A 16569-nucleotide genomic window follows, 5' to 3' on the forward strand; every position below is an offset into this window, starting at 1 on the left:
AGGGCCTAATAGAGAAGTGGTCAATGTACATAGGATATCAGGGAGTTAACATTTTAAGTGACAGATTTTCTCATTGATCACGGTTGGTCTTTTACAGACAGGAAAAAATGCAATATATAGGAGGCATTTACATGTATTTTCTTTATTACCTGCACAAAAAAAGTACAGAACAGAAAAACATGTATATACGTAGTATGTATACAAATGTATTTTTGATATTTTTAATAATTTGGTCATGCTTTTTTAAAGTCATATTTTGTTTGATTTTTACATTTTTATTGAAAAAAAATATATAAAAAAAACATAAAAAAAAGCAAAATTTAATCAAGAGATGCCTGCCAGCTATGCTGTAAAAAAAGAAAATCAATATCTCTTCACCGCTGGTAAGTGATGGTTTCTAATGATGCGCCATGTCGGGAATGTACTAGTAATGCAGCTCACCTCATGGTAAAAAAAAATAAATAAAAAAATGCTAATTTTACTGCACCTTATAGCACAGAACAAAAGAGAAGCGTGGCCACATTGTCATTTGGCAATGATGAAGCCCGGTGTACGGGAATATCCGCCTTACTGCCATATATGATGTGCCGGACGGCGATTTCTGACAGATTTAACGTCTTCCGCATTGTAACACCATATTGCAGGGCAGACAATGCCGCTTTCTCAGACAGAAGTCAGTACACGGTAAGGCGACAGGCAGACATCGGGGGTCTTCCCGTTGATAATATGGCCGCAGCACCCCCCTCACTTCGAGCGGAGATTTTTACACGACTAAAACAGATTTATCAAGATCACCAACGTTTCACACCGGTGACACATTGATAAATGACCTTCAGCTTTGAAAACGCCTCTATAAGCGGTAATTTAACGGAGAAAAAGGCAATGTTTTTTTTCTTCCTTCCCAACAGGAAAAGGGCATATCGTAAACCACAGAAGAAAAAAAAAATTATGATTCCCCCCCCCCCATGGGTTATTTTCTGTGAAAATGGAGCTGTAAAAGGTCCTTGTACCTTAAGAACAAATTCTATTACTGCGGGGACGCCTTGAAGGACTGCATGTTTTAAGGAGTAGACAACACAACTCGTCCAGTGGACTGGCAGAGGTGGACACCATTTTTTTTTTATTATTATATTATTATTTTAAAAATGTATAATATTATAAAAAAAAGTTTTACTTGAACATCACAAAAATAAAACAATTTATATTTACTACGCATGTAAAAAAAAAAATTGTGTTAATGCTCATGGGATTAGGAATTTTTCTTTTTAACTCTCAAAAACTATTTTTTTTTTTTCACCTTATTGGGCTTCACAATGCCTCATTAATTATAAGAAACGGATATCTTCTTTACAAGATGGTAGGATGCCATGTAGCTGCCTCCCATCCCCCTCCATGATGCCAATATGTCACCCCTTACCACAGCACACTGGCGTAGAGTCTGCATTAAAATAAGGAGACCTATTGGTTGATCGTTACCGGCGCAGCCGTGTTGCGAAATGCGTCGACCCATAAATGTTCATATTATACCGTATTAACCCTGTGTATGCTGCAGGGCCGGTTTCTTAAAGAAGCAGATCTGTGAATTCAGGATGTGGCAGTAAAGTGATGCTGTACAATAGCTGCTGCCAGAGAAATGTCATCCGTCGGGGGGAACCTTTCCTATCCCAATGAATCGATAGGAGATTCAAGAGCTCTTTTTTTATTACACTGTTACAGCAAACACTGCAGCAGTGTGGAGGCAGGACGATGGGGGGGGGGGGGAGAAGGACAGCGAGACACATGAAGCAATAGGACGGAGGTGGAGTTTTTCGCTGTCAGAGCATAAATTCCCTTTCCGGAAAACCCAGTAAGGTACTTAAATGGCAGGGGTGAGCAATGGCGCGTTTGATGGCTACCAAGTGAAAAAAAAGACGCCGCAATCATCACCCACGACTTACGGGATTATTTTTCCGCGCCTTTAATAAATCAAGATATTATGGCACATTTCACTCATGATCTTATCTGCAATACAATGCTGCTGCGAACTGAAACGCGTCGTGCGGTGCTAGGCTTTCAGAAAGCATAAGGAAAGTCATTTTTCATCCCTTCTGTATGCCGATTGCTGCCGACTAGCGGCTTAATTCAGTCTGGTATTTGAAGAATAGAAAAAGGTCGGGTTATAGAATAGCAAGGGTACCCATTTTGCGGTCTTTACAATTGATGCAGTTCATAAAGCGGCCGAGTTCAGGTCATGACTCTTCGGATTGTCTCATTTTAAGACGAGAATGTAGATTGGAAAGTGAACCTGACGCAATTTAAAGGGGTAACTCCTGGCCCAATATATTTATTGCAACCACGTGATCTTAGATCTACGTATCCCTTTAATAGGTTCACTGGAATGTATTATAATCAAGCAATTCCATGGAGAAGGTTGAAATTTGTCATATTTAATAAGAAAACGGCTCATGGTGTCCTTAATTAGGAGGCTCCCGGTGTAGCTGACATATTTTATAAGGCCACCGGTAAATGAGACGTCCGAGTTGTCACAGAGCAGATGGGCCTGACCTATTAGCTTGGAGGCATGGCACGCGATGGGTCTTGGCAGACGTCACCTGCGGTAGGACTGAATAGGGACATACTGATATAGATGACAGGGATCCTTCCATGTGGATGTAATGGCTTCCTGCAGACTCTTCTTCTATCCGCCGTGTAACGTAGAGATGAATACGATGCTGTCTTGATCTTGAATCTTGTAATCCAGCTCACCCTGCGGACATAATGGGGAAACACAAGTGAGGCAAGAAACATCTTTTACATAGGACTGCACTATAACCTCCACATGGGTTTCCGAAGCCACATAGAGACGCCAGTACCCAGCTTTCTATAGACCCTGAATGGCATATATATCTGCACGGGTATGCTGAATGAATAGCCGGATGGGCGCTGTTAAGTCTACCATAGAGTTTTCCAATGACATGTACTTGTAACTGTCCTAAAAATTGAAGGATGAATTCACACTTGATTTGCACAGGTAAAATCCATTGTTACGGTAAAAGGCAAGGGTGTGTAATTTTACATATCTGCGTGGATTCCTACTAATTTTAAGGTACAATGAGTGAAATCCACATCACAATGACTACATATAATGCCTGGCATATGAAAACCTAACCCACAACGACAACCGTCTCTAAGGAATCTGTGACCCAGCTTTCCTGATACCTATTAAAATATGGTGGTGGAACCCAACTGAGAGCAACATTTAGGCCGGGGCAACATTGACTGAAACACAGGTCATAAGACCAAAGATTGCATACGCCACTGCTACATAGCAGCATAATACAGTTAAGTGGGGTCGTATTGCAACCCACCAGTCTGACTTTTTGTGACTTGCTTGTCATGGTACCTTGCGGATCACCATGTGACCCTGTTCACTCTCACCGAGATGTAGAGGCGGCATAAGGGATCTTTGGCAGTGTGACCTATGTCGCAGCCAAGTCACCGTCTAGCAGCTGTCTTAATATATGTTTCCATTGGGGGTCTGTCGGTAGGCAACGAATAAGGACATCAGTCAGAAACGCGTCTGCGGTTATTAATATTTGTGGATTTTAATGGACTTTTAATAAAAGAATAATTTTTTCTTGGACCCTTTGCTGGATTCACACGTTTTCTTCATGGTGGAAACTTGCAATACTACAAAATCGTCCGGGCAATAGGAATCCATCTATCAATGGGTAAGTCTGTGGACCCTAACGGGTCTCACACTACTTTCTCTGTCAGTAGGCCTCCATATATTTGTGTTTAGTTAGGTTAAAGGAGTATCCCCATTTCAGTAAGTGATGACATATTGCTAGTATATGCCTTCACTTAATCATCACTAGGCTCCGGAGTGCTGCTTTAAGGTGTGTGCAGATAGGTAATAAGAAATATTCCAGCAAGAATGTTATCGGTGGGATAAGTGATGACTTCAAGATCAGTGGGGATTCCACATATCACCAGCTTGAACAGAGAGGTATTGCCAATGTCCAGCAACAGCTCCGTTTATTCTCTAAGGGACTGGCGGAGATAGCCGAGTACCCCCTAAACATATCTTCCTCGGCACAAGGGAGAATTTTCCCAACACCCTCCGCAGCTGAGCAAAAAAAGGACTGATGGAGACAAAACGCTGAGGCCCAAACGTTCACTAGCGATGACATACCCTAGCGATACGCTATTAAGTAGTAAGATGAGAATACCGCTTTAACCTTAGTCAGAGCCTTGACAACTATTACAACCCAATATGGTCTCCAGATTAAATAACATTGCAAACACTGCCAACAAGAAAAGACAAAAAAAATCTGCTATAAAATAAAAGTAAAAGTGACCTAAAATCAGATTAATACAACTATGCTCCGTCCTATTCAACACATAGCTCATAAAGCGGGCTAATTAAACAGGTTGGCACTCCACCCACGGAGCGACCATTTTGTTAATGGGGCTTGTTTTCAGGGGCGGGGAAGTGAAACCCCCCTCATTGTGTGTCCTTCTTATGTCGCTCACAATGTAAGTCAATGGGTGGCCTTCCTGCCCTTGACATACACTGTAACCCAGAGGGAGAAAAGCAAGCTGGGATGCTTGTACTGTCCCGCCCGCTGCCAGGCCGTGGCGACTTATTCTGCTTCATTACAACAAATGTGTAACTAGCTTTAATGAAGCAAATGAATGTCGGGCCCAATGTGGCTTTACTGTGCAGACTGGAGACCATTGCTACATCCTTACCATCAGCTCCCAGTCAGCATCATTAACCAGAACCAGGATACCCGGCCGCCTGCAAGGGAAATAAACACACTGAATACATCGTCAATGATCGGGCATTTTAAGATGGTGAAAATATCAATTAATGGAGGGGGTAAGGCCCAAAAACCTCCAGATCAATACTGAAGAGCTTAAAAAACAACAGCAGTCTGAGGAAGTCGCACTAATGCCCTCAGGTATACTGCTATGCCTAAATATATGCTTCATCCCCCTCATCATGCTGTGGGGGGGGTCAAGGACTTTGATTGATCAAAAATGTATGGCCAATCCTAGAGATAAGCCATCAGTTATCAGACCTGAAAAAAAACTCTTTAATCCCTTAGTGCACCCTGACATACTGGTACATAACCAATCAGAGTGCACTTGTACGGAGCGGGCTCAGGGGCCGAGCCCGCTCCACACTGGGCAGGAGCAGGGGCCGAGCCCGCTCCACACTGGGCAGGAGCAGGGGCCGAGCCCGCTCCACACTGGGCAGGAGCAGGGGCCGAGCCCGCTCCACACTGGGCAGGAGCAGGGGCCGAGCCCGCTCCACACTGGGCAGGAGCAGGGGCCGAGCCCGCTCCACACTGGGCAGGAGCAGGGGCCGAGCCCGCTCCACACTGGGCAGGAGCAGGGGCCGAGCCCGCTCCACACTGGGCAATATCTGCCTCTAGCAGCTGCGATTAAAGCCAATTCCAAATTATTGGAATTGCCGTCTTTTGGTAACCACACCTCCCCCCAAAAAAAAAAAAATTAATAAAAGGCGATCGAAATGTCATACATACATGTTTGATACTGCCGTAATTGTATTGACCCGGAGAACCACGTTATCAGTTCATTTTTACCATACAATGAATGTCATATAAAAGGAAACCCAAAAAATAATGGTGCAATTGAATGTTTTCTTTTTCAACATTTCACCGCACTTGGATTTTTCTGTTTTCCAGTATATTGTATGGAAAAGTGACTGGTGTCAATCAAAACTACGTCTGCAAAAATGAAAACACAAGCTTTCATACAGCTATGTGAACTGAAGAATAAAAAACATTATTGCTCTCGGAAGAAGGTGCAGAAATGAAAAAACTGACTGGTCCAGAAGGGGTTAACCCTAAGATCCCACTACTACATACTACTTAATCCCACTTTAGAGGTATATTTTGGTGAATGTGAGGCTTGTGTGCGCGGCCTGCGAGCTGTCCGTCATACTCACACTGTATCCCCCTGAATAAATAGCTCGGGGCGTTCTTTCAGCAAATTCTCTTTTATCCAAACGAGCAAGAGCCTGATGTCCCCTGACAGGAAACAGAAGACGGTTACATAGCAGACACTACCCCGTGAATGCAGACCTCATACTGAAACACGATAAGAAAGCCAGGAGAAAAAAAAGGATTTGGGGCGTTGATGTCCAACATGCAAACAGGGGTTATAGGGGCACCATTTAGTGAATTTCTAAGCACCCACAAACTCTCCTGGTGACAGGGTCCCAGTCACTTGGGTTTTTTTCTGTCTCACCCCCCAACCACCTACCCAGTGAATGTCTCTTTTTCTCTCCCCATGACACTAGCTTTTTCATCTCTCTTCCACTTTCTTCATGGTGGAACCTCTAAATCATCAAAAAGTTGGCCATATACTGGCTGACGGCTAATCTCCCGACCCCCCATACATAAGCAGGCTTGTCATGTGTTTTCAATGGTAGATAGAACAAAGCGGCCACCAGAAACTTGTGGCATCAACTTATCTTCTATGGGAACAAAGGATGGGGCATGTTGAAGTCCGACATGCCCAATCCTTTCTTTTCCCAACATCTCCTCCACTACTCATGCACATTAGACAGTCGGCCAGTAAAATTGAGCAAAAAGATTTGCCTGGCATCCAGTCCGATCCTCCGTCGCAGCCGGACCAGGGTAGTCTTCACTTCTGCAGCCGGTATCCTGGGCACCACTTGCACTTACTATACCCTGCAGCATGATGTCGGGGGCCTAGTAAGCACAAGAGGCGCCCACAATGTCAGACCGAGAATGCTGGACTCAGATGTGAAGGCAGTCCTGGTCAGGCTGCCGGACTAGGGGCGAGCTCGCATCTATACACCGAAATCCACAACTTTCACCTGATGAGTATGGCCGCCATAAAGTACACGTTAACTCCTTACTTTCAGACATGATCGCACCATTTCTCATGCTTATGGTTGCAATCTACCATTTGAATGACGATTTAAAGGGACCCAGCACCCAATGCTTTATGCGTTATCTCACGTTTGCTGCCTACTTGACTGCAATCTATTGTTCCCTGTTATCAGTCAAAAAAAGCTTAAGAGGAATAACTGGTGCGTTTCGTCTAAAGAGGTAATGCCCCAGTCGTGTGATGTCATCATCAGTGACATCATCACACCAGGAAACAGAAAGCAAAAGAGACCATTGAGCCACCTCGGGCAGAATTTTGAGGATAAATATATTACAATCCCCCCCCCCCCAGGGGTTTACTGTAATAGGATGCCCTCTGCTTTAAGATACCAACAATATTCCCAAGGACCCATCTGGAAACGAGAGTCAGGGCTCATTATAAAGGTCGGCTGGGAAATACTAAGTTGCAACTAAAGTGGGGGGGAACCAATTTAGCGAGGTGTAATATATAGTCTCACACATGGTTCATATGTCATGGATCAGTGCACTGGCAGAATTGCCGTCCACCCCCCCCCCAGCTTTCCCAATATGGTGCATTGGACATGACGCCCGCTGCGGAGAGGGCGGAGTGCTGTACGTATGATGGAGAGCGGCGCTGGTCACTGCAGGGTCAGGCGCAGGGATAGGAAGGATCGTTTATCAGCCTGACTTAGGAGGGTCAGAGGGTTCTGCATGGTTCCCACCCGCCCACATTCCCGGTCCGGGGATGCTATTGTATAGACGGGTTACCATGGAGAGCCCAGCATCACTGCGCTTCTCCCATTGTTCCCAGTCTGGGAAGGGGCCATTGCCTCCGTCTAATAAGTAACCACAAAGCTATTACCCTGGCGTAGTACAGTACAGCTCCATCCAGTAACACAATGGACTTTCCCTTAAAAAAAAAATTGACAGTATATCTTCTTCTGGGAAAGCTGGATTACAACCTAAATGGCCGTCATTACAGCAAATTTCATATATACTCAGTTGTATGGTGATCTATTTGATGCTCAGGAAAATAAGAAAGTTGGGTCAGTAAAACCAGCCCCTAAACATAATGGATAAGCCAGGTATGGGTATCGGTTTGCCACAATTTTGGCTACAGTCACCTTGCACCATGTGTCACAAGGCAAATTTCCAATTCAGTTATTATATTAATGTTGTGTGATGTCATCACGCCAGGAACAGAAAGTGAGAGACCACTGAGGCCTCTGGGGAAGGATTTCCAGGATATGGAAGCAGTAATGGTGACTCAGCTTTCCCAGGAGCATATATATATATATATATATATATAAAAAAAAAGATAAAACATGCTATAATAATTTAATTTTTGGGAGAATTTTTTTTTTGCCTCTGCCGGTTCAGTTTTTGCCTCCAGACCCAAGTTGTCAGACAAGACTCCGAATCCCTGGGTGGGATCGATAGAAAGATAATAGGGTGGCAAGAAAACTTCACAGATGTGTTGACTCTTTGTTTAATTAACCAGAAAGTGGTCCTTTTGAAAAAGCAATTTCGCACAGGGGGCTCAGCGCTGAGCAAACAGTGCCGGTCAGTTAGCAGGAGGGGGGCCAGAGGAACAGCTGGCATCAGCTTCCATGTGAACTGCATCCTAATCAGTTTAAATGGCTCACACCAGAGTCCACCCCCGCATTATGCAGCATCCTGACAATAAATTCCATAGAGGCGGGCGAGAGAGATCACCCGGCTTCTGACAGCTTTTTCCCGGACGCTCCTCTATGCAGCCTCCATCATCATGGCTTCCAAATAAACATTCTCAGGGAGAGGCTGACATCACAGCGCTCGCTTACATCACTCGTCACATGCTACATTGCCCGTCTCCACCTCATGATCAACGTTTGTGTTTGCCCTATATTAAAAAAAAAAAGCCGGCCTGGGCACCTAAGTGGGTGATGTTTGAAATGAAAGCGCCTTATATACAAACCCCCCCACCCAACAATTATCATGGCGAATCGAACAGCGGTTACTCACAAGGATCGGGTCGGGTGGGTAAGGTCACGTGATGCAGTTTGATTCCCTGGAACAGCAGCTCTGCGCCACCTCTGAAATAAGATAATAAAAACATGAGATATGCTGACATGGCGAGCACAGAGGAGGAGGGGGTGTCACACAACAGAGCCAGCCGCAGACAAAGGCTTCCCCGCAGGCTCCCGCAGGACACGGGCCCGGGATTAGCATTTCTATGTCAGGCTCTCTAGGGCACGAATGAAAAGTGAAACAAGTTTGGGCTGTGAGGAGGAAGAAAGTGGCATGGCGGTACTATTTTATGCACTTGGAGGGCGACGCAATGTATTAAGCTAAATATTGGGAAAAATTATTTATATATCTATCATAAAATTGGGTCCAAATTTTGCAACGTATCCGATATATCGATAGCACATAATGGGGCATGACATGAACCATATTCACTGGGAGGGGGGTCTACATAATTAGCCTCATATATATATCCATCAAAAAAAGTATGGAGGCAGCACACAAAATGGAATAAAGTGATGTAGTTTAATAGCCCATGTGGCAACATTTCGGTCCACTATTGTAGCTATTTATTCCATTTTGTGTGCTGCCTTCATACTTTTTTGGATACTTTAAGGACTGGTATGTAGCTGGTATTTTTTTTGCACCTAAACATCCTTCTTGTGTGTTTAAATATATATATATTATATAGTTATACGACCTTAGGTCCACTACAACATCCAGCAGCAAAGAATGTTTAAAGGAAACACAAAATAAAAAAAAAGTTTCCTATCATAATGTCTCATACAATTCAGGATATTACCGAGTCCTCTCAGTAAGCTAGGCATGCGCCAGCTTCACCATCTGACACCGCTGGACCCCCATGCTCCTGGGCAAATCACTTACTACAATGGAGAAGGCCTAGTATACTCCATATGCATTTCCCGCGCAAGACAGGAGACGACAGAGAAATTCCAAGGACAGAAGGGGAAGGACTGGCAGGCAACTTTTTGACTCTGTCGATCAGGAAGTTACAGAACAGTTTAAAAAAGGCATCTATCCATGCCGACAACACCACAACCTTTATCATGTACAAAATCTGTCAGTCTACAGTTTGACCTATATGATTTAGTTGTCCACCTTTGGGGACAATTTAATTTTTTCTTAAATGTATATAATTGGGGAAAAAACAACTATATTTTTTTACAATTGATTTTCATTAAAAATGTTGCATCTTTTATCTTTCATAGGCTTTTTGTTTCCCTGCACATTCAACATTGATGTCGTCTAAGGTCATAAATTAGCTGAGAAGAGCTCAGAAAAAAAAACAGACAAAAGTTACAATCTCCACGTCATTCAATCTGAATGAGCTCACTGATTGATTCCCAGTTAACTCATTTTGCAGCCAGCAATAGACAATGCAATGCAGAGACTATAAAAAGTATATGGTGCAATTTTTTAATGAAACCTAATTGCAAAAAATGAGTTTTAGCCCCCAAAACAGGCATTAAAAATAAAATCCCAAAAGTGGACAACTTTCTTAAATTTCCAAGAGAAAAGTGGTTATATGAATGTAATCCCCACTGTTAATGAGTTTTATCCTTTTAACATTCCCTACTTGTTAAGGCTCTTCAGATGTCCCTGTTAATCGGTCCGATGTCTGATCGCAATGAAGGGACTGGCCGCACATCTCCTGACCAGAGCGTAACCGCTTCATATGTTGCTACGAGGCTGTCACGCTTGGGTCAGGAGATGTGCGGACAGTCCGTGTATTGCGATTCGACATCGGACCGATTAACACGTACATCTGAAAGAGCCTTTTGAAGGGTGCCCCTGTGATCCGATATAGTCTGTGGGGTAACCTAGGAGAATTTTACCTGCAGCATTACCACAACAGTGGAAATAAAAGGTATTGTCCCATCTAGGACTTTTATGGCACATCGCTAGGCTGCACCATGTCTGATAGATGGGGATCCCAGTCCCGTGATCTGTGCACAAATAGAGAGGTGGCTTCGCATGCACAGCTCTCTCCATTCATTTTTATGGGAGCTTTGAAAATTGCATGCTGTTACAGTGCTTCCCAATAATAAGACTCACAAATGTTATTTAAGGCAAAGTCTGTGGATAAACCATAAATGTCTCCCCTTTAAGCATTACACAGTGCCCATTCATATTAATGGGTTGTTTGTGTAATGCAGGACAGGAGAGGTCCTCCAGAGTGAGAGGTATCCTTTGTAAGCTCTATAAGAGATGTGGATGCTAAACAGAGAGACCTCTCTATTAAAGTTGTAGTATTATGGCTGTGTAGGAGCTAGATACTTTTTTTTTTTTATTATTTTGAAAGATCCAATGTACCAGTTATGAGAAGTGCAGAAGCCCTATGCAAATGAGACTGGAAGTGCAATTGGGGCGTGTTCTTGCACCAGCATTCTTTAATAAAAGTGCATTGCCATGCCCCCAGTGCACTTTCAGCATGATTTGCATATGGCTTCAACACTAGATTTTTCATGATTGGCCAAATGACCGAGACCTGTTGTGTGTGGCTGAACATTTATAAGTGTGAGCCCATTAAACGTCTCTGAAATCGTGGTGTCTGGGTCCTTAGCCTTCCTCACTGCACTGATTGCAACCGGTGGGGGGGGGGGGTCTCAAGACCCAGAGTTACATAAAGAAAAAAAAAAAACCTTTAAAAGTTTATTTACACCTTAAAAGGGTTTGTCCAGGTTTGACACAAACGTCTGCAGTCGTTGTGGGACTGCAGACTACTGAATAGTGACAGCGTGCGTTGTGCACGCTGTCGGGATTCTTCAGTATTACCTGTGTGAGCGAGCAGTCAGGTGACCGCATGTATGACATGGCATGTAGACGTATTCCGTTTTTCTCACTGCACATATATCGCGAGGCCGATTAAGTCTAGCCAGTATGTGTCCGCCAGCTCGCACGGGCAATACCAGAGAATCCTGACAGCGTGCACACCTCATGCATCATATAGTGACAGCAGACTTTTATATTAAGCCTGGAAACCCTTTTAATTGATGTATACTGGTTATTTTTTATTTAAAACTGTTTTCGTAATTTTTACATTGGTAGACAACTTCTTTAAAAAAGGGTTTCCAACACATCTTAGTCAGTGGAGCCCAGTAATGCAGATTGATGCAGTCTTCTCCCCCAGCTCATTCCTTAAACCAAGGGCGGCGTCAGGCAGGAGGGGTGCAGATTGCGGACCGGGGTGAGCAGAATGGGGATAGGGGCAGCTTAGAACTGCTGGGTGTAGATAAATTACGAGCAGATAATAGCCATGATATATATTACACACTGCGGTGTATGACTGGACACAGGAGGCAGCAGGACCCCTTCGTCGCCTATTACAGAATAATCGGCCGATTCCATCACTTACCCGAACTCCAGCTGCACACACATGGGCGCCGCCATCTTGCTCTCACCACCGGAAGTCGCCGGCCTCCAGCACCGGAAGTGCTCGCAGCCAGGCGGTTGTCATGGTGACGAGCAGCTGGCGGCTCAGGAGATGCTCCTTATGGGTTATTCATCGCTCTCTCACCTATCCCCCGTGCATTATTCATGGGGTTTGGTGAATATGGATGTTCTGTGCGGCGGCTCTGATGTCTCCCCCTCCCTGATTATTCCTTTTCTTGCCTCCTCTACTTATTGTCTTTTCCACAAGCTCAAATTGTTATCAGTTTTTGATTGTTGCTTTAATTATAGCTGAGAAAGCTGGATGAGAACCCAGGAGGCCCATAATAGTGTTCTTAAAAGGTACAGGTGCACCCAACTTTCTCAGACTCCTGAGAGGTAAACCTGCTTTTCCTGGGTCATTAATAGGGGATGTGCAAAACGAGAAAACATGGCTACAGCACCACCTCTGTCCACAGTCCGTATCTGGAACTGCAGCTCAGCCTTATTCACTGCAAAGAGTACAAGCCGCAGTACCAAACACTAATCCTGGGAGAAGTCAGCCATGTATCTAATCCTGGCCAGCACTTCCTATCCAATGACGTACTGTTATGCCATGGAGCTGCACCCGCTCCACACTGGTTAGGTGCCAGCTGAGTTATACAGCCACCACCGGCCATTTATTAATATGGCCTAACTCCCATCACTGCTGTTTAACCACTTAAGTTTCGCCATTAATCCCCGAATAGCACTTAAATTGCACACTGTGAAGTGTTGGTTCGGGCACCCATCACCAACATGACAGAATAGCGAGTTACCAATGGTTTGCCACGTGGTGGTTTAAAGACCTGCTGAAGGCCCCTCTATCTCCGTCATCTTGTGAAATTAAGACAACATGAATCAGAGTCCGGCAGCACGACTGCAAATAGGTATATATTTATCTAAAATGCTGCAGCGTTTCAGGGAAAATATAATTACAAAATAAAGACGTGACTAGTCCAGCGCCACCCTCTGGCCAGCCTCTCCTGGCACCGCTCCAGGTGATTGACAGGTCTTTCCAATGCTAAAAAAATAAATCGAAAGATTCCAACGCTGAAAAAAATGGTGGAATTGCTGTTTTTTTTGTCCCCCCCCCCCTCTCGCCCCAAAAAAATGGAATAAAAGAGATCAGAAAGTAATTCGAACCCCAAAACGTTATCAATAAAAACTAGAACTCGTAGAATGGGAAAAAAAAAGTCCCAGTAAAACAATCAAGAAAATAAAAAGTTACAGATCTTGGAAGGCGAGGAGGAAAGTAAAGAGGGGCCCACTGGGACTCTGTCATGTAAACGTGGAGCCGGTCCTGGTCTCATTGAAGTAAATGAAGCCAAGCTGCAATACCTCTTACAGCATGTGGGCAAGAGTGGAGCTGTTTCCAGAAAAAAAACAAAAAAACAAAACATAAGCCTAGGGATAAGGGATCCCTGAGTCAGAGAAGATTGCTGAAAGGAAATTGTGAAAAGAAAGCAAAAGAGCGATGGGGTCAAGATAATGCCTTTCACTAAACACTGAGGAGACCTGTGAGCCTAGGGATGGCAGCCAGGAATGAGAGGAATGCCATACAAAGACTGCACTTTGCATTACAACAGACTTGCTGATCCCTTCCCTGAGACAATACCATCATTAGTGTACAAATAGACGTCTTAGAGTGCGGAGGAATTACCCTCCAGACCTGCCCCTCTGCACCTGCTGCTCATATTGGGGTTCAGTGTGAGCACCGGAGAACCTGCAGGACACATCACATGTAGACTCCAATAAGGGATTTGTCCAGTCTTATGGAAATGGAGCTTAATATACAGTGCTGCTTCAATTGCTTATCAAGATCTCTGCTTGCTGTCTGTGAATGAGAAAACATTTCCTGGTCTGAGTCCTGTTGACACAATATAAAAGATAGGGGATAGGGCATGTAATAAAGTATCCGCAGCGTGCCCAGATATTGTTGTAAACTCTCAGCCGTTTGAGCAGGATTATTAGATCAGGGCGCTATAAGCAATTATCCAAAAATACACCATCTACTTGAATCACTGCCTTTACAAGTGTCTGACTGCTTTTGGATAGTGGCTGTCCCAATTGAAGTACTTGTTCCCCCCTTCCTATATTTGAGGGAGGGCCAATTAATAGATTTTAATGCTATCCCAATCAGGAGGGAGTGCAGCTTTAAATGACAAGGGCAAATATAATTAAAGGGCTTCTATTACCAATGCTTAGCATCTATAGGGTAGATGATAAATGGTGGAGGACTCATTGCTGGGACCCCCCCGATCACAGCCCTATTCATCGTCTACTAGGCAGTGGTCACACAGGCACACTAGTGATTATATAGGAGTGAATACAGCGGTGGTCAAATATGCTCACTAGTGATTTTATAGGAGTGAATAGAGCGGTGGCCACACATGCTCACTAGTGATCCTATAGGAGTGAATAGAGCGGTAGTCACACATGCTCACTAGTGATCCTATAGGAGTGAATAGAGCGGTAGCCACACATGCTCACTAGTGATCCTATAGGAGTGAATAGAGCAGTGGTCACGCATGATCACTAGTGATCCTATAGGAGTGAATAGAGCGGTGGTCACGCATGCTCACTAGTGATCCTATAGGAGTGAATAGAGCGGTGGCCACACATGCTCACTAGTGATCCTATAGGAGTGAATAGAGCAGTAGTCACACATGCTCACTAGTGATCCTATGGGAGTGAATGGAGCAGTGGTCACACATGCGCACTAGTGATCCTATAGGAGTGAATAGAGCGGTGGCCACACATGCTCACTAGTGATCCTATAGGAGTGAATAGAGCGGTGGCCACACATGCTCACTAGTGATCCTATAGGAGTGAATAGAGCAGTAGTCACACATGCTCACTAGTGATCCTATGGGAGTGAATGGAGCAGTGGTCACACATGCGCACTAGTGATCCTATAGGAGTGAATAGAACGGTGGCCACACATGCTCACTAGTGATCCTATAGGAGTGAATAGAGCGGTGGCCACACATGCTCACTAGTGATCCTATAGGAGTGAATAGAGCAGTAGTCACACATGCTCACTAGTGATCCTATGGGAGTGAATGGAGCAATGGTCACACATGCTCACTAGTGATCCTATGGGAGTGAATAGAGCAGTGGTCACACATGCTCACTAGTGATCCTATAGGAGTGAATAGAGCAGTAGTCACACATGCTCACTAGTGATCCTATGGGAGTGAATAGAGCAATGGTCACACATGCTCACTAGTGATCCTATGGGAGTGAATAGAGCAGTGGTCACACATGCGCACTACAGAACAGTAGTGGGTTCCAACAGTCAACCAATATAGCAATCAAAAAAAGCTCTTCCAACAGTCATTACCCGGTTCTCTTGCACTTCTAACCAGCAAACCAGTGTACTAGTGGATTTCCAGCTCCGGAGTCAGATCACCTCTGGCAGCCATATTGGTCATAGCCATAATTATGGGATAGAAAGAGGCGACACACAGCTTACTTTATGCCACACCATTTTCTGTAAGGAAAGCCTACACTGATGCCAATTTTCCGTTCTGTACACCTGCCTGAAACACCATATTGAAACAGTCAAAAATACAAATCATCACTGGCGGTACAGCGCCAGGAGTTGGCAAGTAATAGTTGGTAGGCAATAAGTGAGATTTTGTGGCATGTGGCCACAAGGGAAATGGGGCACAAAAAAAAAAAAGGCGCCCGCTTATTCTGCATAAAGCGCACGGCCGTCCTAGAACAGCTGTTTGCATCCTGTGCAGTGAAAGCATTTAATAAAATGGCAGACAATGGGGTGCTGGAATAGAGGAGGACCCCTCGGCTGGGGTGACAATGGAGGCCTGCCCGCAGTAGCTTTGTTTGATCTGCAGCCTCTCAGCATAAGGAGTGAGGGGGTCAGCAAAAGTGAGAGGCCTTTTTCAGCCACTCCAGTGTATTCATGTGGTAATTGGGTGTCAAGCAGAGATCAGTGAGTCTCTCTGCCCGGGTTAAACTGCAGAAAAGAAAGAAAGAGTGAGCTGAAGCGATGGAGGATGTGAATACCATCACAACCTGCAGGAAACTCCAGGCCTCCCCCCCATACCAGGCACTTGTGTTCCGGCTGAGGGAGGAGGAAGAAGTGGGGGCCCAGCGCATTCTTATTCAGGGAACCATTGAAAAGGCCATAACAATGCAGGAGAAGCCCTTCACAATGCACCCCCTGCTCGGCCTTCAATGCTCCGCTCTAAACAGCCATTTAACCTTCCAAAAAGAC

General features: G+C 44.6%; 1 protein-coding gene across 1 annotated transcript; it reads right to left on the reverse strand.

The window, feature by feature from the left end:
* Positions 1 to 317: 317 nt before the first annotated feature.
* Positions 318 to 12372, reverse strand: URM1 (ubiquitin related modifier 1). The gene is made up of 5 exons (XM_073640175.1): positions 12274 to 12372; positions 8895 to 8965; positions 5960 to 6041; positions 4735 to 4783; positions 318 to 2746 (listed from the first exon to the last, which is right to left on the reverse strand). Exons 1-5 carry the CDS (start codon positions 12306 to 12308, stop codon positions 2678 to 2680), a joined length of 306 nt encoding a protein of 101 aa, XP_073496276.1. The 5' UTR covers positions 12309 to 12372; the 3' UTR covers positions 318 to 2677.
* Between the last annotated feature and the right edge of the window lie 4197 nt (positions 12373 to 16569).

The sequence above is a fragment of the Phyllobates terribilis genome, unplaced genomic scaffold, assembly GCF_046119375.1.
Source record: "Phyllobates terribilis strain yellow unplaced genomic scaffold, ASM4611937v1 Scaffold_7__3_contigs__length_470593459, whole genome shotgun sequence".
In the NCBI taxonomy this organism is placed as follows: Eukaryota; Metazoa; Chordata; class Amphibia; order Anura; family Dendrobatidae; genus Phyllobates; species Phyllobates terribilis.

What these genes read in the sequence shown, in the direction of transcription:
- URM1 (XM_073640175.1), bottom strand. Translation starts at nt 12,308, where the DNA reads ATGGCGGCGCCCATGTGTGTGCAGCTGGAGTTCGG. An exon ending in TGTGTGCAGCTGGAGTTCGG is followed by an intron (nt 8,966 to 12,273) that starts GTAAGTGATGGA and finishes ATCTTATTTCAG; the next exon opens with AGGTGGCGCAGAGCTGCTGT. An exon ending in TTTATTCAGGGGGATACAGT is followed by an intron (nt 4,784 to 5,959) that starts GTGAGTATGACG and finishes TTTCCCTTGCAG; the next exon opens with GCGGCCGGGTATCCTGGTTC.